Source organism: Equus quagga, chromosome 1 (assembly GCF_021613505.1).
Source record: "Equus quagga isolate Etosha38 chromosome 1, UCLA_HA_Equagga_1.0, whole genome shotgun sequence".
In the NCBI taxonomy this organism is placed as follows: domain Eukaryota; kingdom Metazoa; phylum Chordata; class Mammalia; order Perissodactyla; family Equidae; genus Equus; species Equus quagga.
Window position 1 is genome coordinate 72,439,475 of NC_060267.1, and position 19,765 is coordinate 72,459,239.

Consider the following 19,765-nt stretch of genomic DNA (forward strand, 5'->3'; position numbering starts at 1 on the left):
TTGCCCGGAGAATTAAGTGCAGCCCCTGTGACTCCTCTAGGAAAGGGCAACTGGACGCTTGTGCCTGGGCTTCCTGGACTCCACTCTGTGTGCCTTTTTCCTTTGCTGATTTTAATCTGTATCCTTTCCCCTATGTATTTAACTATAACCAAGAATATAACAGCTTTTCTGAATTCTGTGAGTCCTTCTAGCAAATCATCAGACTTGAGAGCAGTCTTGGGGACTGTAACACACTTTCCCTAAGGGTCTGTCATGTGGAACTTCTGGAGCCACCTGGCACAGAGTCATGTTTTAGAAACAATAGGTTAGCAAAAGAGTGAAGAAAAAAGACCTCACCACAGCAGTGGGCCTCGTGTGGGACATGTGGTCATCGTGGTCATGGGACACCAGTGCAGTGTGGATGGGACTGACTGAGGAGGGTCTTAGGGCATTTTATTTATTTATTTATTTAGAGGAAGATTAGCCTTGAGCTAACATCCACCGCCAATCCTCCTCTTCTTGCTGAGGAAGACTGGCCCTGAGCTAACATCTGTGCCCATCTTCCTCTATTTAATATGTGGGACGCCACCAGAGCATGGCTTGATAAGCAGTGCATAAGTCTGTGCCTGGGATCCGAACCGTTGAACCCCGGGTCACCGAAGTGGAACAAGCGAACTTAACCGCTGCACCATTGAGCCGGCCCCCCTGGAGGATTTTGATCATTCTGTGTATGGAGAAGCCTCAAAAGGAGGATTTAGGACTTATGACTAATAAAGGGTGGGGGGCAGGGAGTTGAACAAGTAAGTGGAATAATTAATGACACCATGCATTTGGACCCATGCCGAGGAGTAAGTCAGGTCAGTTATACATGCATTAGCCCATTTAATTTTCCCAACAACCCCGTATTATAACCTCCATTTTCAGAGAAGCAGATGATATTCAGTGGCAGATTATGAAATTACTTGCTCAAAGTCACATAGCTGGTTAAGTGGAAGAGTGGGGTTAAAATTTCTTTTTACCTTATTAAAAAAATTGCAACCTTAAAAGCAGGAAGTCAACTGATACTATCTAAAATTGAGAAAAGCTCCAAATGCTGAACAGTTTTATAACCTTTTGTCTGAACTTAGATCTCACAGCAAAGAAACATATATCTAAAGTTTATCGAGTCTTTCAATTTTGCTCAGTTTTTGAGGTAAATTCATGTTGAATTCCTGAAAGAACACTTTCATAAGTAAAATTTTATGTGTAGTATGATTTTTTCCTTGAAATGATTTCTTTCTATTTAAAAAATATGTATGCATGGAAAAATGTCCAGAGTCTCAGTCATCAATTGGGAACATGGATTATTTTTGATGGCATGATATGATTCTAGAGAATTAGTTATTTTTCTCTTTGGACATTTCTGTCTTGCTTGCACGTTTTTAGACATTTACACTATGTCTAAATAAATAGGAAAGTTCTATTTCTGGAAAAAACAAAGCAGCTTGTCATTTTCTAAAAATATTAGCTGGTATCTATACAAAGATGGATTTTATGTTATATTATATGGATTATACTTCTAGCTGCCTGAAACTCTTTGCAGAGTTTTGCGTCTCCCTTCAATTCTGTACACAGCAGTCACACTTCCTCCCTATGTCATATTTCCAAAAAAGAACACAGTTGAGGTTTTCCTCTATATCCTTAAAAGCAGTGATGCGCAAACTTTCTCAGAGCACCTGTACATCATGGCGCTCCTTAGTACCCTAAAGTCCAAATACACATAATTCTGGTGCAGGGATCTAGAATACTATTAGAGCCAAAAGGGCCGTCTGTGCACACACATCCCTGCATCTCGAAAACAATAATGCAGAAATATTTTTTGGGAAATAGGAAACCTGAGTTTTTCCATCTGTCTTCCTTTGACCGTGTGAGTAAATAAGCGGTAACCAGTGTCAACGATTCAAGAACTATTTATGGGACAAAAACTTCAAACTGGAAAATCCAATCCATGCATTTTGCTGTTTACTACTGACAAGGAAAATTCTGCCATTCTTTGATTTTCAAAGCAGAATACTTTGGGGCAGCTTAAAAAATACACATGGGAAGTTAGAGGTTTGGAGAGGGTTTCCTTAAAAGAAGCAATTTGGTGAGTTCATTAAATTTTCCCTCTTTCCAGGCTGCGTATTTTTTCCAACATGATTACATATTCCGAATGGGTGATGACAACATTTTGAGTTTCAAAATGGAAAAGGAAAGGCTAATCCTGCCAGCTTTACCCTCAGGGGAGTAGATTTTCCATGGTTTAATTTGTCCCCCAGAGATCATTAGGACCGTTAATTATATTTGAATCTGACTCATTTTGGCTTTCCGAGGAAATACATCTGCTATACTGTCCAGAAGTTTCTATTAAGGCTAATGAGGTGGGCTGTATCTGCCCTTAGAAAACCCCTGCCTCCTCTCCCTTCACAGGGAGATGGCTGAGACGGCCTGAGACGGCTGTCTGAGAATCGCATCCGGAGTTACGTGCCGTGTTCTACACTTTGCACTCTGGGGACCCCCTCAACTTGACCTTTCCTCAGAAGCTTTCAGGTCCTTGAGAAGAAGGGAAGGGAAACTAACTCATCCTGCAGCCAGGTCCTTTGCTAGGAGCTTTAGCCACGTTACCTCATGTTAACCCTCACAAAATTCCTCAGAGGTTGGTATCATCTCACCCGTTTTACAGATGAAGAAGGAGAGGGCCCAAGAGTAATTTCCTCAAGAGCTTACAGCAGTCAACTAGCCCGGGCTCTAAGAGAACCTTTCCAACGCCAGAGCCCCACCGCTATCCATCGCACCCGAAGATCCCCCTGTACTCTCTGACCAATTATGCATCCAGGCACCGCGCCGCAGCCAAGATCAAGAAAGGGAACTGCCGCTGTGACTACTGCTAGTACTATTACTAACACACGGCCACCCTGACAGGCATTTGCCTGTCTTCTTTGGCTTATAGTTATTCACACTCTGTCTTTCCCCCTAATACATAGAGTCCTCTGACGGGAATTGTCAAAGTCATTTTGTTCTTCCCTCGTGGTGCCTAGAATAGCTCTGCAGCCAAGAAACTGTGGTTAAGCGGAACAGAACTAGACAGGCCCTACTGGTTCTGGGACAGTTTGGGATATGGCTCCTCCTACAGGTCTCAAATAGCTCAGCGATTAGCTTTGGCTCTGTTGACAGCCATGCTACCATTTCACTAATGCGCCGCGGGGGCAGCATCTGATATGGCTCCCCATGCTCCTTCTTCCTGGTATCGCACCCTTGTGTAATCCTCTCCCCTTGCGTGTGGGCTCTAGCGAGTGACTTGCTTCTAATGAATAGAGGAGGGCAAAGGGACGGGATGTCATTTCTGTGAATTGGTTACAGAAGATTGTGACTTCCTCCTTGCAAGTGCTCTCTCTGGCTCTTCTTGTGTGCTTTTCCCTGATGGAGAAAGCCAGAGAGGCCCATGTGACTAGAAACTGAGGACAACCTCTAGCCAACCACAGGCAAGGAACTGATGTCCTTGGTCCAGCAGCCCTCACAGAACTGAAGCCTGGCCCAGACTGCACTAGCGAGCCTTCAGATGAGATGGCAACCCTTGCCAACACCATGAATGCAGCCTTAGGAGAGATGCTGACACAGAAGATCCAGAGAAGCCATGCCTGGACTCCCAACCCTAATGAAACTGTGAGGTAATAAATGTGGATTGGGTTAAGCCACTAAATTTTGGGGTAATTTGTTACACAGTAATCAATAATGAATATATATACCAACTACGTAATGTTTTGTTTCATTTTTTTTTTTTTTTTTGCAGAGGAGGATTTGCCCTAAGCTAACATCTGTTGCCAATCTTCCTCTTTTTTTTATGTCTGCAAAGCCCCAGTGCATGGTTGTATATCCTAGTTGTAAGTCCTTCTAGTTCTTCTATGTGAGTCGCCACCACAGCATGGCAACTGACAGATGGGTGGTGTGGTTCTGTAACCAGGAAGCAAACCCAGGCTGCCAAAGTGGTGAGAGAGCCGAACTTTAACCTCTAGGCCATCAGGGCTGGCTCTGTAATGTTTTCAGGGAGAAAAGTCTAGTCCCATTATGCATCAGAAGACAAACTGTATTTTAATTTTTTCATTTTTATTTTTGCTTAGGAAGATTAGCCCTGGGCTAACATCTGTGCCAACCTTCCTCTATTTTATATGCGGGTCGCCGCCACAGCATGGCTGATGAATGGTGTGCTAGGTTGGTGCCTGGGATCTGAACCCATGAACCCAGACTGCTGAAGCGGAGTGGTTAAGTGAACTTAACTTCTGGGCCACAGGGCCAGCCCCCAAACTGTATTTTTAGAATGACTCTTTGGGAATGGTGTGGTGACTAAGAAGCATTTATAACTAAACACATAGTATCTCTTCTGTTATTATAACCGAAAAACATGCAGTATAGAACTCACAAACTGTATTGTCTCGTTAACTTCCTCACTCGAGGAGGCTTGATTTCCGGCTTTTCCACAGCTGGTTGGGTAGTTTCCACACGTATAGGAATAGGACTCCTGGAGACACACCAAAACACAGAACAACACCAACAAAAAGGCTTAGAATCTTGTTTTGGCCGTAGGGAGTGCCTTATCAGTTAATTTATATCTTGATAACATTGATAGTCAAGGTGTCCATTTTTTCTCCTCTTCACTCTACTTATTAAATACAATTATTAAAAATACCATAGAAAATCCAAAAACAAAAAATAATTAAAAATCATAGAGAAGAAATTATAGCAAGTGGGAACTAAACATGGCTGGGGTACCACGTAAAATTTCCCTGCCAAAAACACCCACCTCCAATATCAGGGTTTGGTTTATGGGCAGGTTTTGCGAGTAAAATGAATAAAGAAAAACCTGTGGATAACTGATTTTTACTTACAAGTAATCTGGTAGCTATTTTATTTTAAACACAGCATGAATGTGTTAAAAAAAAAAAAAGATAAAGAACGAGAGAGTATTTAACGTGAAAAATGCAAAATCAGAAGACCTTCGAGACTTGCTCTAAAATGTTTTAATTCTCCATACAAGTGAAAATGTTAAAATTGTTTCACTTTTACATTTCCTCAAGAAATTATGCCGGCTAACCAATGGGCCCTACTCAGAACAGTGATTTTAAGGAAAAGCTTTCACACATTTGTGTAGTGGGTCATGACTAATTTCACTCAAAAAAACAGAAATGCCTTCTGGGGTCAAAGGGCATCAAAATAAGTTGAGGTGATCAGCAAGGGACCTCTCACAAGTCAATGAACACGTCCGGGCCTCCATTTCTCTTCTGCTCAGTGCCTAATATGGTGATAGGTATGTGGCCAGTGCCTGATAAATGTTTGTTGAATAAACACGTGAATGAGCAAATAAAGAATTGGGGTCAATGTATTCCAGGTTCATGATTTCCTTAAACCAGGATCCCAGAGTCAACTGAACGTAGTCCCCGGAAGAAGGCACGGTCTCGTAGGGGACCACATAACTTTGCTCGGGTGGAATGGTTGGTATCTGGAGAGCTTAATGGAGCTTACACTTAACCAGCTGGAGGGACGACTTCCAAGGTGGGAGACCGAGTGGAGACCTGGCAAAATGCAAGGCACCGGAACTACTGATGGGTAAGGTCCCAGCAGAAGAGCAGGCGATTGAGATCAGAGCAGGAAGCAGGGCCAGGTCATGAGGGGCCTCAGGCTGGGATGTTTACACTGGAGGCAATGGCAGTCACCAAAGGTTTCAGGCAAGGAAGTGGCATAGTCAGACTTGCATTTTAGAATGGTCCTTAGAACAACAAAGAGGATGCTGGCGAAAGGAGGCCAGCCGGGAGCCTCTCAGAAGACTGTCGCAGGAGTTGCCCAGGAAGAGAGATGGTAAGGACTTGAGGTAGGGTGGGGTTAGGGTCATGGAGAGGAGAGGATGATGTGAGAAATAATATGAAAGTCAAATTGGCAGGACTTGGTGACCAGTTAGATGAAGGAGTGAAGTAGGAGAGAGTCAAGGATTCCCAGGTGTCAGGTCTGGCTAACAGGTAGGTAATAAGGCCATTACCCCAAACTGGAAAGTAAGTGAAGGGATGGTGTGTTAGGGTGGGAAGAGATGAGCTGGAGTTTTGAAAAGTCCAGGAGGCAGCTGGGTACGTGCCTCTGGAGTAAGACAAATTTATACCAAGAACAGGGAATGGGCATCATAAGATGACATAGAGAAATATTTGTTTTTATTTTTAGCATCAAGTATAAGAATTCCCCAAAACAGTGGTTCCTGGATCACCTGGGGTGCTTGCTGAAATTCTGATTCTTGTCCCCACTGCCCCCCACCCCCTTGAAAGGATCTGAAAGGTCTGGAGTAGGACCCAACAGTCTGTGTTTTTAACAACAGATTGATCAGTGACTCTTGAACTCATTTTAGGAAACACTACCCTAGGGAGACTCTGCCAGTGTGAGCAGACCCCCAAGGTGGTAACGGGGCCGCCATGATCCATAGGCTATTACTCACTTGGGCTGAGAGGAAAAGAGTTTCTGCTCTCAGAGGAGGTAGGTTTTCCTCTGGGTTTGGGGTGGTGGTAGGCTAGAAGCTTGAAAGGACATCTGTGGTTCTAACGCTCTCAAGGAGCTCAGTTTGAGGGGCATGTCAACAGACCGAGGAAAGGGTGAGGAATTGAGCTAGGACAGTGAGCAGAAGCCAGGTCGTAAAGGACCTCTCGTGCTCTGTTAAGGAGTCTGGACTCCACTCTGAGAGCAAAGTGGGGCCTTTAAAGGACTTTAAGCAGGGGAACGACAAGGTCAGATCTACACGCCTGAGAAGTAACTCAAAGTGATTTCTTTGTTGTAGTAACAGGTAGAAACGTTAAAACTGGGAATGAGCAGCATTTTTGAGGAATATAGGAAGTTGTTTCAGTCAGCCTTTTTCTATCCCTTCAGGCTCACATTCTCTTCAGTTTTCTTTTCTCTCCCTGACTTTCTTAGTAAATGCCCTCAGAGTAATGTTTCGAGGACAATGTTGATGATACAGAGAATATGTTTCCCCATTCAAACAAGAAGCAACAGACCTTACATTAGCGTCCTGAAGACTGGATTTCTTATTGATATTTACAAACGTTGATTCCTCCTTTCCAACCTGTTAAAGAAAACAGGCAGGTTAGTCAAAACTGAATACCTTGGCATGCAAAAATGTCTTCGCTTCTCCTAAATTCAAAGCATTATAGAAATGTGAAGGTGGATCACAGAGGGAGTTCATGAAGTACCCAGTCAATAACAAATTTTCTCTAGTGTTTATGTAAGTTAACAAAAAAAAATGTTTTCTTGAGTCATTCCCCATCATGGGAATTAAGAATTGTTCAGATGCAATCAATGCTTGTATTCATACTTTTATTGAGCACTGCTCTGTGTCAGCTCATGCTTGAATGAAAAAGGGGATCGTGTGGGAAAAACCAAACCCACGGTTTAATCCCCCACCTCACATTTTAGATCAGGAATAATAATCAGCTCTATGCTCACTACCACTCACAGCTTACAAAGGATTTTGGAATCTGTCTTTTCATATCAGTGTGACAAGCCTGGGAGGACTCACATCATAGGATTTCGATAGAAGCCTTGTCCTCCTCCCTGTGGTAAGTCCCACAAAGAATGATGGGGGAAGAAGGGACACCCACTCGGCCACCACGTCTACTGAACACGCAGGAGGTCAACGGGAGATGCAGCAGTCTGCGGCCCTTACACCCATCACAAAATACAGTTACCCAATTAATAACTTGACATCAGTTAATAACTCTTTATATTAAAATCTCTGTTCACATAGATGTGGTTCCTGTCTCTCGGCTGGACCCTGACTGACATGGCATGTCTCAATCCTAGAGTGCCTCTTTCTTCTATGTGGCTTTGAGGAAATCCCGTGACATGAAATCAAAGGAATGCGCACGCTCCACGCACCTGGGCGCTCACTCGAGAAGCATTCTCCAGCTGGGCTTTCAAAATGTTACACTTCACGTGATCGGCCACAGGGGAAGGCAAAAGCGGGGTCTGAAGAGTCTTCTCCGAAACTTTCTTTTCTTCAGCCTGTGACGAACCGAAATACACGCAACAGATTGTAAACAAAGAAGAAAACACATACATTAATTTTTCCCATCAGTCATAATTGCAAATAATACATAGACTAAACACATAGACCAAGGCGACATCAACTCCTTCTATTTGTACGAATGCTTTTACTCTTTGCAAAGGATTCACCAGCATGTCCTCTCCCTCTCGTGGGAAGCAGGGAGAGGATGTATTAGGAAGCCCGTGAGCCAGAAGACTGGGGCAAGTTTCAAAGAGAAGAGGGTCGTGCGGAGTCATGCAACTAAAGCCAGTGGCCCAACCAGGACTGAAGCTTCCAGTCTCCGGCACCCCCATGCAGTGCTCTTTCCCCCATAACTCCTACCTCTTACATACCAACATTCAATTCTGAGACGCGTTGGGTCAAGCAAAAGAACACAAAACCTTCATTGATATTTTACAATAAATCTTGCTGAATATTTGATTCTCAATGGGAAATTTCTACCTATGTTACCTCAGGGTAGAGTGTCTCAGACTTCAATCATTTGGCACCACCTTTACTATTTTTGCCATTTCCCGTGTATTAACTGAATGGGTACCTATAATTGATATGATCCAGTTAAGGTGGATTACCCTGGGACTACCTATTTTAGACATGACCTAAGCAATAATATCTTTGAAATCATAGGGTTGGTGACTATTATATTCATTATAACATACAGTATGATAATTACATCACTCCTAAAAATACTCATCCATGTATATAATCTGAAATCATCTTTGATGGTACACACACCACACTCCGGGAAATAATGTCTTATTGTGAACCATGCCTATCGGGGCCATTGCATATCCCAGGGCTAATATGGGGCTCAGCATACCGCAGGTGTCAGTGAGTACCTACTGAATAAGCTTATAATGTATGTAGTTACCAGTAGAAGAGACGTGTGTTTAATAAGAAAGATACAAGACACAGGATCACTAAAAGTCACTTCAGTGATATCAGGACTGAATGTGGCATGTTAGCCTCAACGTACCAGGGCAAGAATAAAATGTTCTAGGGGCCTCAAATTCTGCAAGTTCCAAAATTAATCTCATCCAACCATTCACCCAGGGAGCACCTTGGTACACATAGCAGGAGTATTATAAAGTCCTAGAGGAAGAATAGGGCAACTGGCTGGTCGACATCATTTAATAAAGAAAAGAGGGCACAGAATGTGGTTTTCCAGGGGGACCTCCAAATGCATAGAGGAGCATTTGGTAGAACAAGCAGAATGCAGCAATTTCATGTGACAGCAAGATAAGCAGACAAAAGACCTGGATTTGAACCACAGCTTTTTCCTTTACTAGCACCATAAAAAAAAAAAGATGATGATGGTGGTGATGATAAAAAGAAACATAATGCCAGGAGCTCACATTTACTGAGAGCTTATTACGGGCCTGGCATTGACAGAGCATTTCACATGCACATCTCATTGAATCCTCTCATTTAACCATCCCATTCGGAGGTAGATACTATCACTCTCCCCATTTTACAGACAAGAACAAAGCAGAGAGATGGCAAGTCACTCGTCCAAGGTCACACAGGAAGTTTGCAGAAGAGCCAAGATTCACACCCAGGACTGCGCGACTTCAAAGCTAGAGCTCTTGACCACTCAGCCATACTGGCTCCCTTATCCTCTCTGGTCTCTATTTCTTTCTGCATAAGATTATCATGATGATCAAATGAGAAAAAAGATATGAATGGCTTGTTCATGTTAGATTCTTAGATTCTAGATTCATGTTAGAAAAGAAATATTACTAGAAAAGAGCATCAGATATGAGGACACTAACGATCCTAAACCATCAAGTTGGGTATAAAGAAAACAGACTCTTTGACTGGAATCGTTATCGTACAATACTTAGCATTCTCCAAAAAGCAAATTAAGTAATTTATTTCTTTTGAGATGTGACCTTTACAGTATAACTTTAGGATAATTTACCTTGTGTTTGTAAAACCTGTTACATTAAGATAATTGTTTAATACTAGCATGGATGTTTTCACTGGTGTATAAAGAGCAAATTTTTCAATTAGATTTAATTTTTTAGAATGATATGTTGAGATATAAAAATTAAATTGGTTCTAAAGCCCATTTGAGGTTTTTGAAAATTGCTTTAGGGGATATAGTCATACTGACAGTAATGACCAAAGACCGATTTTTAAAAAATTGAACACAGACAAAATAAGAAAATAATGAGAATTTAGCATCGATTTTCCCCTTGATTTTAGTAATTCTAAAATGCTTTTTGGACATAAAATTCAAATTGGTTTGTTCCTGTTCTGACAAAGCAGGAGCTACTATTCAGTCCTATGAATTGACTTAGGTAAAGACCAATATAAATTTTGGAAAATTTGAGTATCATTCTGTGAATATGTTTGCATAGAAGGCATCTCTATGAGAGAGAAACATCTGGATTACAACAAGACCACAGTTCCAGCCTGGAGGACGGCTCCAAGAATGTTATGCTTTCTCTCTTTTGCATGACCATATTTGGTATTTTACATTCAATCTGAATTGTGGAAAGATGCCTTACTATTCAATATGGAAATACAGATTTCAAAATGTATAAATGAATGATAATTGGGTTTTGATATTATTATAGTTGGATATCTGTTTGCAGATATCATTGGGGATAAAGAAATGATCAGATGCTTTTTAACAATTGTTTACACATTTGAAATTTGATGAGATTTAAATTCCTGTAATAATTTTGGGTAAAATTGTGGAATTGAGCAATGAAAATGTCAGCTCACCATTAAATCAAGAACAGGAACTTATCCAAACCTTAGAAGCATCAGAGGATTCTCCATCCTTGAGGCTGGAAAAAAACTTCCAAGCCATCAAAAACTTTGATTCTTCATTACGGTATCATGATATGTTGTGAGGGCTGCTGCAAGGCATGTTTTATTAATGATAAATCATAGTATGAAGTAATATACTTTGGTTATGTGTTGGGACAAAGTCAAGGTTATATGACATCACTCTAGCATACTTGCTTATCTCTTCGAGTGGAGGAGAAAAGAGGGGAGTTGAGTTACAGCCTGAGCTCCAGGGAAATGCTCAATAACTCATAGCTGTCTCAGCTATGCCTTAACCCAGAACAAGCCACGACTGTTGACGTTCCACCGATATTCACGGCAACTACAAATTACACAGAGCTTGTGAGTTCTCTGTTGCTATATGCTATACTGCCTTGCAAAATATTTTTGGATTTTGTCAAACTCCGGGTAAGCCCCTGTTAAAACCATTTATTGTGTGTAGTATTGCAGAAGAAAAGTTGAAAATCAAGAAACTAAGAGACCAATCCAGGGGACACAGGATGTATTGGGTTGACTCCCCAGCCTCAATACCAGCCTGCTCAATACAGATTTGTTGATTGAATGAATATAACTACGGCCCAGCGAGAGGAATTTTTTCTAGCTGGCCATCAGCGAGGGTGGTATAGAAGAAAAAGTGGGCGAGTGGGGCCTTAAAGTTGGGGCCCATTAGTGATCAAAGGGACTTTAGGCTGCCCTCAGGGGGCATGGGGAGCGCAAGAGAGTGAGGGTCTTCTGAGAAATCCTGGAGGTCTAGTGTAGGCTAGAGGGCTGGCTGGAGTGGAGGAACAGCCCAGGGAGGAGGTGACCTTCCCAGGCTCGCCAGCGCGGGTAAGGAGAGAAGCTTCCTACTCCCTCTTATAAAGGGGCAAAGCTAAGCATCAGAGTGGAAGACACACCCCAGGAGGGAAAAAGACTATTCCTTCACGGGTTTTTAAAATTAAAATGTGTCCAATAGTACAACTAGGGGCGATTTTGTCCTTCAGGGGACATGTGGCAATGTCTGGAGACAATTTCAGTTGTCATAACCGGATGGGGGGCAGTGCTACTTGCATCCAGTTCAGAGCTCAGGGATGCTGCAAAACATCTCACAACGCACAGGACAGTCCACCACCCCAAAAAAGAATTATCAGCCCCAAATGTCACTAGTGCTGAATTTGAGAAATCCTGGTGTAGAAAATGAAGAAGCACTCTGGAGTTCAAAGGGCACTGGACTGGGAGTCAGGAGCCCAAGGATTCAGCCCCAGGTGCATGACCTTGAGAAAGTCATTTCCCTTCTTCTGGTCTCAGACGGTGAGACGGTGGAACTAACTCACAGATCAAACCCAGCGCCAGCGTTCTACAGTTCTAAGGTAAACGCTGGCTTTCATAAGGCTGCCAGTTTGGACATAAGAACGGGCCTAGTCAAAAGAGAGCTTGGCTTCTGCCCTGTCTGTCCCTCTTTCCTTCACTCCCTCCTTTCAATCCTTCCCTCCTTCCATCAGCAAACAGTCACTAAACATCTACTGTGTGCCAGGCACTGTCAGAGAGGGACAGCAGGCCCCATGGACTGAATTGTGTTCCCCTCATTCCTAGGTTGAAGGCCTAGCCTCCAATGGGATGGTATTTGGAGATGGGGCCTTTGAGAAGTAATTAGATTTAGATGAGGTCATGGGGTGGGTCCCTCATGATGGAATTAGTAGCTTTATATGAAAAAGAACAAAGAAAGATTCTCTGTCCCAGTAAGCGGGGATGCAGCAAGAAGGCGGCCATCTGCAAGCCATGAAGAGAGCCCTCACTAGGGAGCCAAATCAGCTGGCACCTTGATGTTGGACTTCTCAGCCTCCAGAACCGTGAGAAATGAGTATTTGTTGTTTAAGCCGCCTGGTCTACGGTATATTGTTACGGCAGCCTGAGCAGACTCATACAGAGGGGTAAAAATGGAAGGAGATAAATGTGGATGCTTCTCTCATGAAACTTTCAATTAGAAGGAGGGAGAGACCACTGACAGGCAGATCCAGCCTGTGGGCCTCAGTACCGAGGGCAACGCCTAATGCTGTAATTCACCCGAGAAGAATGTGAGGGACTCTTTGCTCCTAAGAGACACGCTGAGCAGATATGTCAGGAGAGACTGGGTAGAAATCCCTCCAAGACAAAGGCACATGATTTAGGAGGCAGGCCAGGGTAGTAATCCGAGGTTTGATGCCAGCCCCAGGTCCATTGCCCAGCTCTGGTCCTCGGCACCTTATTGATGTTGATGTGCAGAGCAGGCCAGGGTCCAGCAGCCTTCACAGTTTCCAGTTCCAGCTTCTTTAGATGGGCAGCGGCTTCGCTGAACAGGGCAGGAGCTCCTGGACTCAGTTCTACAAGCGGCCAAGGGGAATGAATAAGGAAAGATTGAAAGAACAGAGAGATACAGGTGATAGAAGATGCTTGCCAGAGCCTGACCCCGAGTGCCCTTTCTGCCTGCCTTCTCCTCCCACAGCTTGAACCTCTCAAATATATGCTAACTGACTGGGTGTGAGAACATGTAAGGTCAAGGTTTCAAGGTCGAACTCCCGGATCTATGAACTGGGTGGCTTTGGGCAAGTCACTTTACCTCTCTGAGCCTCTGAGCCATTTAAAAATGAAAATAAAATTACTTACCTTGTAAGGTTGCTGTGAATATTAAGTGAGGCCATTCATGTACAAATGCTTTATTAATGGGAAAGCACTATACAAGCTGGAAAGACGAATGTTGAGGCTAACAGGCATAGGAACATGCCCTTAAAAACCATGCTATTTTTCTGAAATCAAACTCATTGGTTTTGATTTCTGGCTACTCTGGATTAGGTCGCCACCCCTCCTCTCACTAGCTCGTATTTACCATTAATATATTAAATATTCATTAAATATTAAACACTCATTACATAGTAAAGTTTGTGCCATGTCTTGTTAGCAGTTGGGATCTGGGGAGCTGGAATAAAGAGATGAACGAGACAATTTTCGTCTAGTTGGAGAGACAGACAGACATGTGCAGATACTCCAAATAAGTCATAAAAAGATTATTTAATTACTATAGGAGCATGAAGGAAGGCACCCCAAAGCTGGGGCTCACAGAGGGGTATTAGAGAAAGTATCACTGACAACATGTGAGCTGGTTCCTGAAGGATGTGTAGGAGTTCACCAGGGTGGAGAAAAGCACTGCAGGCAGAAGGAACAGCAGGTGCAAAGGACGGAGGTGGGACACAGCACAGTATTTGGTGAAAGGAGAGTATTTCCATGTGGCTAGAGTGTTCCGAGGAGTGGGGTGGGGAGGCTGGAGACCTGGGCAGGCGCCAGGCTGTGAAGGCTGTGTGTGGTCATGCTCAGAAGTGTGGGCTTTATCCCAGGACAGTGAAGAACTGTGGAAAGGTCTTAAGGCATTGATTGGGTCAGAGCTATCTGGTGAGAGCTCTTCCTTTCGCAGCTACAATATGGCCACTGTGCTGGCGCGGTGCCCCTTGGGGGCTGTTACACTTATCCAGTTACAAAAGGATGAGCCGTGGCCTAGGGCAAGGGCCGTGTAGATAGCGACGAGGGCAGAGTTCTGACTCTTCAAAACCAAGTTCGTGATGAGTTCCCATTTCTGGCTCAGCCAACCCAGAATTGTTCCCCGTGGCTTACACGTGAAGGCTCATTGGCTCACGCTTTCACCAGCTCAAAGGCTCATGAAATGTCAGAGCTGGAAGCTTCCTGGCCATCATCTCGACACCTTCTACCCCATTTCATAGATGAGAAAACTGAGGCTCCAACGGGGACTTGGCTTAACAATGAGAATTAGCATCGAAGCCTTTTGACTCTGGCCTCGACTTCAGTGCTTTTTCAAACCATATATGATAAAGAACTGGTTCCTTCCCCCTAGTCTGTCACAGCCCAATTCTTTAGTAAAATATAATAAAAGTGAATTTTTAGAAAAATAAAAATAATAGACATACAAAATCCAAGCCCATATTTTTAATTAGTTTTCACAGATAGAAAATCACCATTATATTGCTAAAAATGTTTCCAATTGCTAACTCTCTCTTTCCATAACTTCTCTCACTGGGACCTGCAACTGTGCACTGGAGCTACCTGACGTCACCTTGCTGTCAGAAGAGGGACGTCAGAAACGGGACAGAGTCAGTTTTCCTGTAGTTAGGAAAGTACAGAGTCTAGCCACCTCACTCCCCTCTTGCTCTTTGCCATTGCTTTGAGCCCGTGCTGGATACCATGGAAGCAGAGATCTGCTAAGGCATGAGGTGGAGAGAGGGTTGCCACATGGTAATGAAATCAGAGTTTCCTGGTAAACCATAATCCCCGAGTAGCTCCTGCCTAAATGCACAAGGCTCTTGTCTGCTCTTGCCCAGACCTGGTGACCCAGCACGATATTCCCACCGTTCCAGGCTGCACTGAAAGGGTCTGCCTTGAAGATCTAGGGAAGCCCGCCATGCCCTGCAGCATCGCTGCCCCCTCCCCACCCCCACCCCCTGCACCCCTACTCACTCGTAAGGGATTTACTGCTGGAGTTTGGGGACCTCAAAGGCCCCTCCTTGTTCTCCAGGGTCAGTGAGAGGCCATAGTTTGGATGGTGCTGGTGCTGGTGATGGTGGTGGTGGTGCCTTCCCGAAGCTTTGGTAGTGAACGGCGTGCCCCCGTTCTCCTCGATGCCAAAAGGCAGCCGGTCCGAGCTGCTGAGCCCTGGGGAAGGGAGCGGGTAGCTGTGGAGGGCGTCAAAGTCGGGATTTAGAAAAGCAAAGAGCCTTTATATTCCTGAGTGTACTTTAAAAGATGTTCTCTAAGCATTAAAAACCAAGAGAAATAGGTTCAACAGATTGATCCACAGGGTTATGGTCGAACAGGACACAATGGCAACACTGCGCTCAAAGGAAAAGCAGAAAGTCAAAATTTATATAGAGCAGAGACTTTAAGCCTTAAAAAATTCTTAACTTTGAAATTAAATAATTTCTATTAAAAAAAGACATTCTGTCGACAGGAAGAAGAAATATAAAGCAATCATTAAAAAAACAATTTGTTAACCATCCTATGACAAGATCATGATACAAACTAGAAGTCTTGGAACTCTCCATCACCCCCGCCACGCAGAAAGCGCCTGTTAATTTCACTGTTACGACGTCTTTTAATTCCAGTTGCTCCTTTCTGTTTCTACCAATATTAACGCTGTTTGAAGCCCATGTCACCTTCCACTTAGACTCCTGAAACAGACTCCTAACAGCTCTTCCTGCCTCGACTCTCTCCTGCAGCCCATCTTCCACTGAGCAGCAACTAGGGTGCTGTTCTGACTGCGTTCCAGAGCACGGCCCTCCTCGCTTCAGGAGCTGGAAAACCTCTCCATTACTAGGGATTCTTAACCATTTGAAGACAGAGACCCCTTTGGAAATCTGATGAAAACCATGGAGCTTCCCTGCAGAAAAAGGCACCAAGATGCAACATTCCACACTCAATTTCAGGCCCTCTACAGGCCCTCTGGGGACCAACGTTAAGAGCCCAGGATTGCAGGAGAAAATCCAAATTCCTTTACGTGTCACTCAGCACCCTCTGTGATCTTGTCCCATGCTCACCTCCTGCTATATTCTTCTCTACACCTTAAGTCCTTCTGATCCAGGTGCCTTTCACCTCCTTCTGCCCCCTGGAGTCCTTCCACATCCCTCAACCCAGCTAAAACACTCCTTCCTCCAAGAAGCCTTCCAGCCTTTAAGACTCAGATTACAGGTCTTCTCCTCACCCTCTGTTGCAGAACTAACCCTCTCTCTGCACATTCCTGCAGACCAGATTTCTACGGCCTACTCCTTTGCTCTGCCTTCAAGGAGCTCACATCCCAGTGCGGAAAACTCTGTGATGTAGTCAGTTACACTCACACTAGAACAGCTGCTAAGGGAGCACAGAGGGGAGGCAACTAGTTCTGGGAGACGTGAAGACGTCACGGAAGGCGTCATAAGGGAGGGAGCATTCGGGGGAGACAGCCAAGCTTTGGTGGACATTCTTGAAACAGAATCCTCTTTCTTACAAGAAACCCCATTCCTTGTGTTTGTATGAGGTTGATACTTCCCCCAAGAGGGGGCCTGAGACTCAAGCCTGGCCAGAGTTCTCCATCCTTCTAGGCGGAGTGATTTATTCTGGGATGCGACCTGATTAGGGACAGAATTTCCTCTAAGGTTTAACACACGGAAACTGAGAGGGTCTCTGTTCCTTTTTGAGAGCTAAGCAGGGCCTTATTGCAACTTTTGTGGGCCCTAAGTACTTTTGCTTTCATCTCCTCTCTAGAAAAAAATACACGAAAAATTCTATTTTATGACTGTTTGTATAAAGATGAATATATTAATATCATATATTAAACTATGTTCTTCAGCTAAAAAAAATTCGTTTAAAGAAGTTTTTTCTTCTAAAACATTTTTGTGGGCCCCTAAGAGCACTGTGGGCCCAAGGCACTGGGTCTACTATGCTTAAAGGACAAGTTGGCTCGGGCTATAAGGATGATATAAATTAAGGCTACTTGTGACTATCTTCCCTGGACACAAAAAAGAAGTATCTGTGAGAATGAGGCCCAATGTGCACAGGGAGACAAGAAAAGTAGAGGTTAAGGGTAGATGAAGAGAAAGAAAAACCCTAATGGTATCACTTGAGCTCCTGGTTACAGCTATGCCTGAAGCTGGTTCTGCCATGGAACTTCTCAATTACAAGGCTCAATAAATTTTTTTTCTGATTTATTTATTCATTTATTTTTGCTTGACATAGTTGGGTTTCTCCCATTTGTCACCTGCACAATCTAAATCAGTGGAGGCATGTTACTTTGTTGTTTTTTGCGGAACTTCTTTCAAATGAAAAGGTAGAAATGGCTCTTATAGGCCTAAGAAATAGTAAGAGCAAAGGAATGGTGGTTGAAATAGCAGGAGGCTGGAGGAGAGGGAATGAGGAGCAAAGTAGCAGGAGGCGAGGCTAAGAAGTCAAGCTAGGGCCACTTATGAAGAGTTAAGCATGCCAGGTTATCTTGAGGGCAGAAGGCACCCTGGAAAGGGTTTAAGTGAGGGCATGACATGATTGGAGTGACAGTGTAGAAAGTTCCTACGGAGTGCTGTGGAGAGGTTGGTCTGCTGGGAGAGAGACTCCAGTCTCTCCTTTAGAAGAGTGCGACAGGACAGGGCCCGGACTAACTCAGTGGACGGACTGAGGTGAGCGTCCCTCTGGGATATTTCTGAAGCAGCGTGAGCAAGGCTTCCAGGCCTGACGCTTGGGGCACTGGGGAAAGGAGGGCTGGAGGAGGGTTCCGCTGCGGATGCAGGATACATCCCAGAAGAAATGGCACTGGGTGCCCCCCATGAGCTGGGGCTCTGGTCCACCCAGCCTGGCTCAGGACAGTCTTACATTTTGTGAGTGTGTAAGGATATGGAAGAAGGTGTGATGTTGGCTCCTGGAGGTCACAGTCCAGCCTCACCTCCCCAACCTGAAACACAACCCAGGGGATCCACCCTCCCCGTGGGGGCAGCAGAAAGTGCACTGACTTGTAGCTGAAACACCTGGTTTCTAGTCTTAGTTCTGCCCCAACTTTGTGGTGGAACCTTGGACAGTTGCTCTGGGCCTCAGTTTCCTCCTCTGTAACATGAGGTGGGTCAGGCGATTTCCGGGTGCATTTCCAGGTCTGAAACTCATCCTTTCCCCCAACTATTTATTCAGTACTTGCTCTGCTCCAGGCACTGTGCTGCTATTTTACCTAAAATACCCTCTTTTATAGAGGTAGAGATCTTTGCTTGGCACACGGTAGGTGCTCCATAAATATCTGATGGAAGAAAGGAAGGAAGGAAGGAAGGAAGGAAGGAAGGAAGGAAAAGAAGCGAGGAGAGAAGGAGGGATGAAGGAAGAGGGAGGGAGTGAGGGAGGGGGGAAAGGATTAACGAAACTGTGGAGCTGGGATTTGACAGCAACTCTGTGGACTCCAAAGCCTGCTGGCATCATTTTCCTGTCTCTCAAACATGTTGAAAGTAATATCTGTCCTAAGGAGGCACAGCCACTGGGAGCTCAGAACAGAGAAAATTCCCTTTAGCCTGGAAGGATGAGAGGGGCCTTACAACTTAAGGCTTGTCCTCCACCCTGCCCTTCTTGCTCACTGCTGCCAGCCTATTAAAGCTCTGAACGGGTGCTGTGCTCATCTAGGCAGCAGGGACAAGTCAGAGAAACATTGCAAGGAAGACAGTGACAGGATGGGGGCACAGGCAGGATTTGAGAAAGGGAGGACACAGATACGGAGGGGTCAGAAAACTCCAGATTTTTTTAGCTTGGAAGATAGGCAAATGGCATGGCCTTAATAGAAAAAAAGAGGTGGAGAGTGAGGGCTGCCTGGAGAAGGGAAAACTATGGTTGAGCCTCAAATGGGTTACACTGAATGAGAGAATGAACACCCAGGGGGAAAGATGTCCCATAGTAGAGATCTGGTGGTAAACATCCAGGGCTGGAGGCAGAGCTGGAAACCTTTGAGTAAGAATTTCTGAGGAATAGCAAATAGACATCATCTCTCATGCCAACTCCAACTGATTCTCTCTGGTTGGAAAGCAAGATCAAGGATACTGAAGTTGTGCCCAGCTCAGGAGGAAAGAGCACTGTGATTGATTAGTGATGTCTGCCACGACTTGGAATGGAGCAGTGGTATCATATACATGTCTTTCCAAGTTAAAGCTATGTGGTTTTTTCCAAGCTCATAGATAGAGAGAATAGACTGGTGGTTGGCAGAGGCAGGGGGCGGGGGTGGGCAAAATAAGTGAAGGGAATCAAAAGATACAAACTTCTGGTTGTAAAATTAAGTCCTGGGGATGGAATGTACAGCATGGTGACTATAGTTAATAATACTGTACTGCATATTTGAGGGTTGCTGAGAGTGGATCTTAAGAGTTCCTGCTACAACAAAAAAATTCT

At 44.3% G+C, this 19,765-nt stretch overlaps 1 protein-coding gene across 8 annotated transcripts in view; it reads right to left on the reverse strand.

Annotated features, from left to right (window-relative positions):
- Positions 1-19,765, reverse strand: part of EPB41L4B (erythrocyte membrane protein band 4.1 like 4B) — a 130,080-nt gene that overhangs the window by 21,654 nt on the left and 88,661 nt on the right. For all 8 annotated transcript variants that reach the window (XM_046657966.1, XM_046657991.1, XM_046657948.1 and 5 more), the window contains exons 16-20: positions 15,347-15,561; positions 13,088-13,206; positions 7,903-8,028; positions 7,023-7,090; positions 4,415-4,513 (exon numbers count right to left, since the gene is read on the reverse strand). In XM_046657966.1, coding sequence (XP_046513922.1) covers positions 4,415-4,513; positions 7,023-7,090; positions 7,903-8,028; positions 13,088-13,206; positions 15,347-15,561 — 627 coding nt within the window. The remainder of the gene's footprint in view (positions 1-4,414; positions 4,514-7,022; positions 7,091-7,902; positions 8,029-13,087; positions 13,207-15,346; positions 15,562-19,765) is intronic.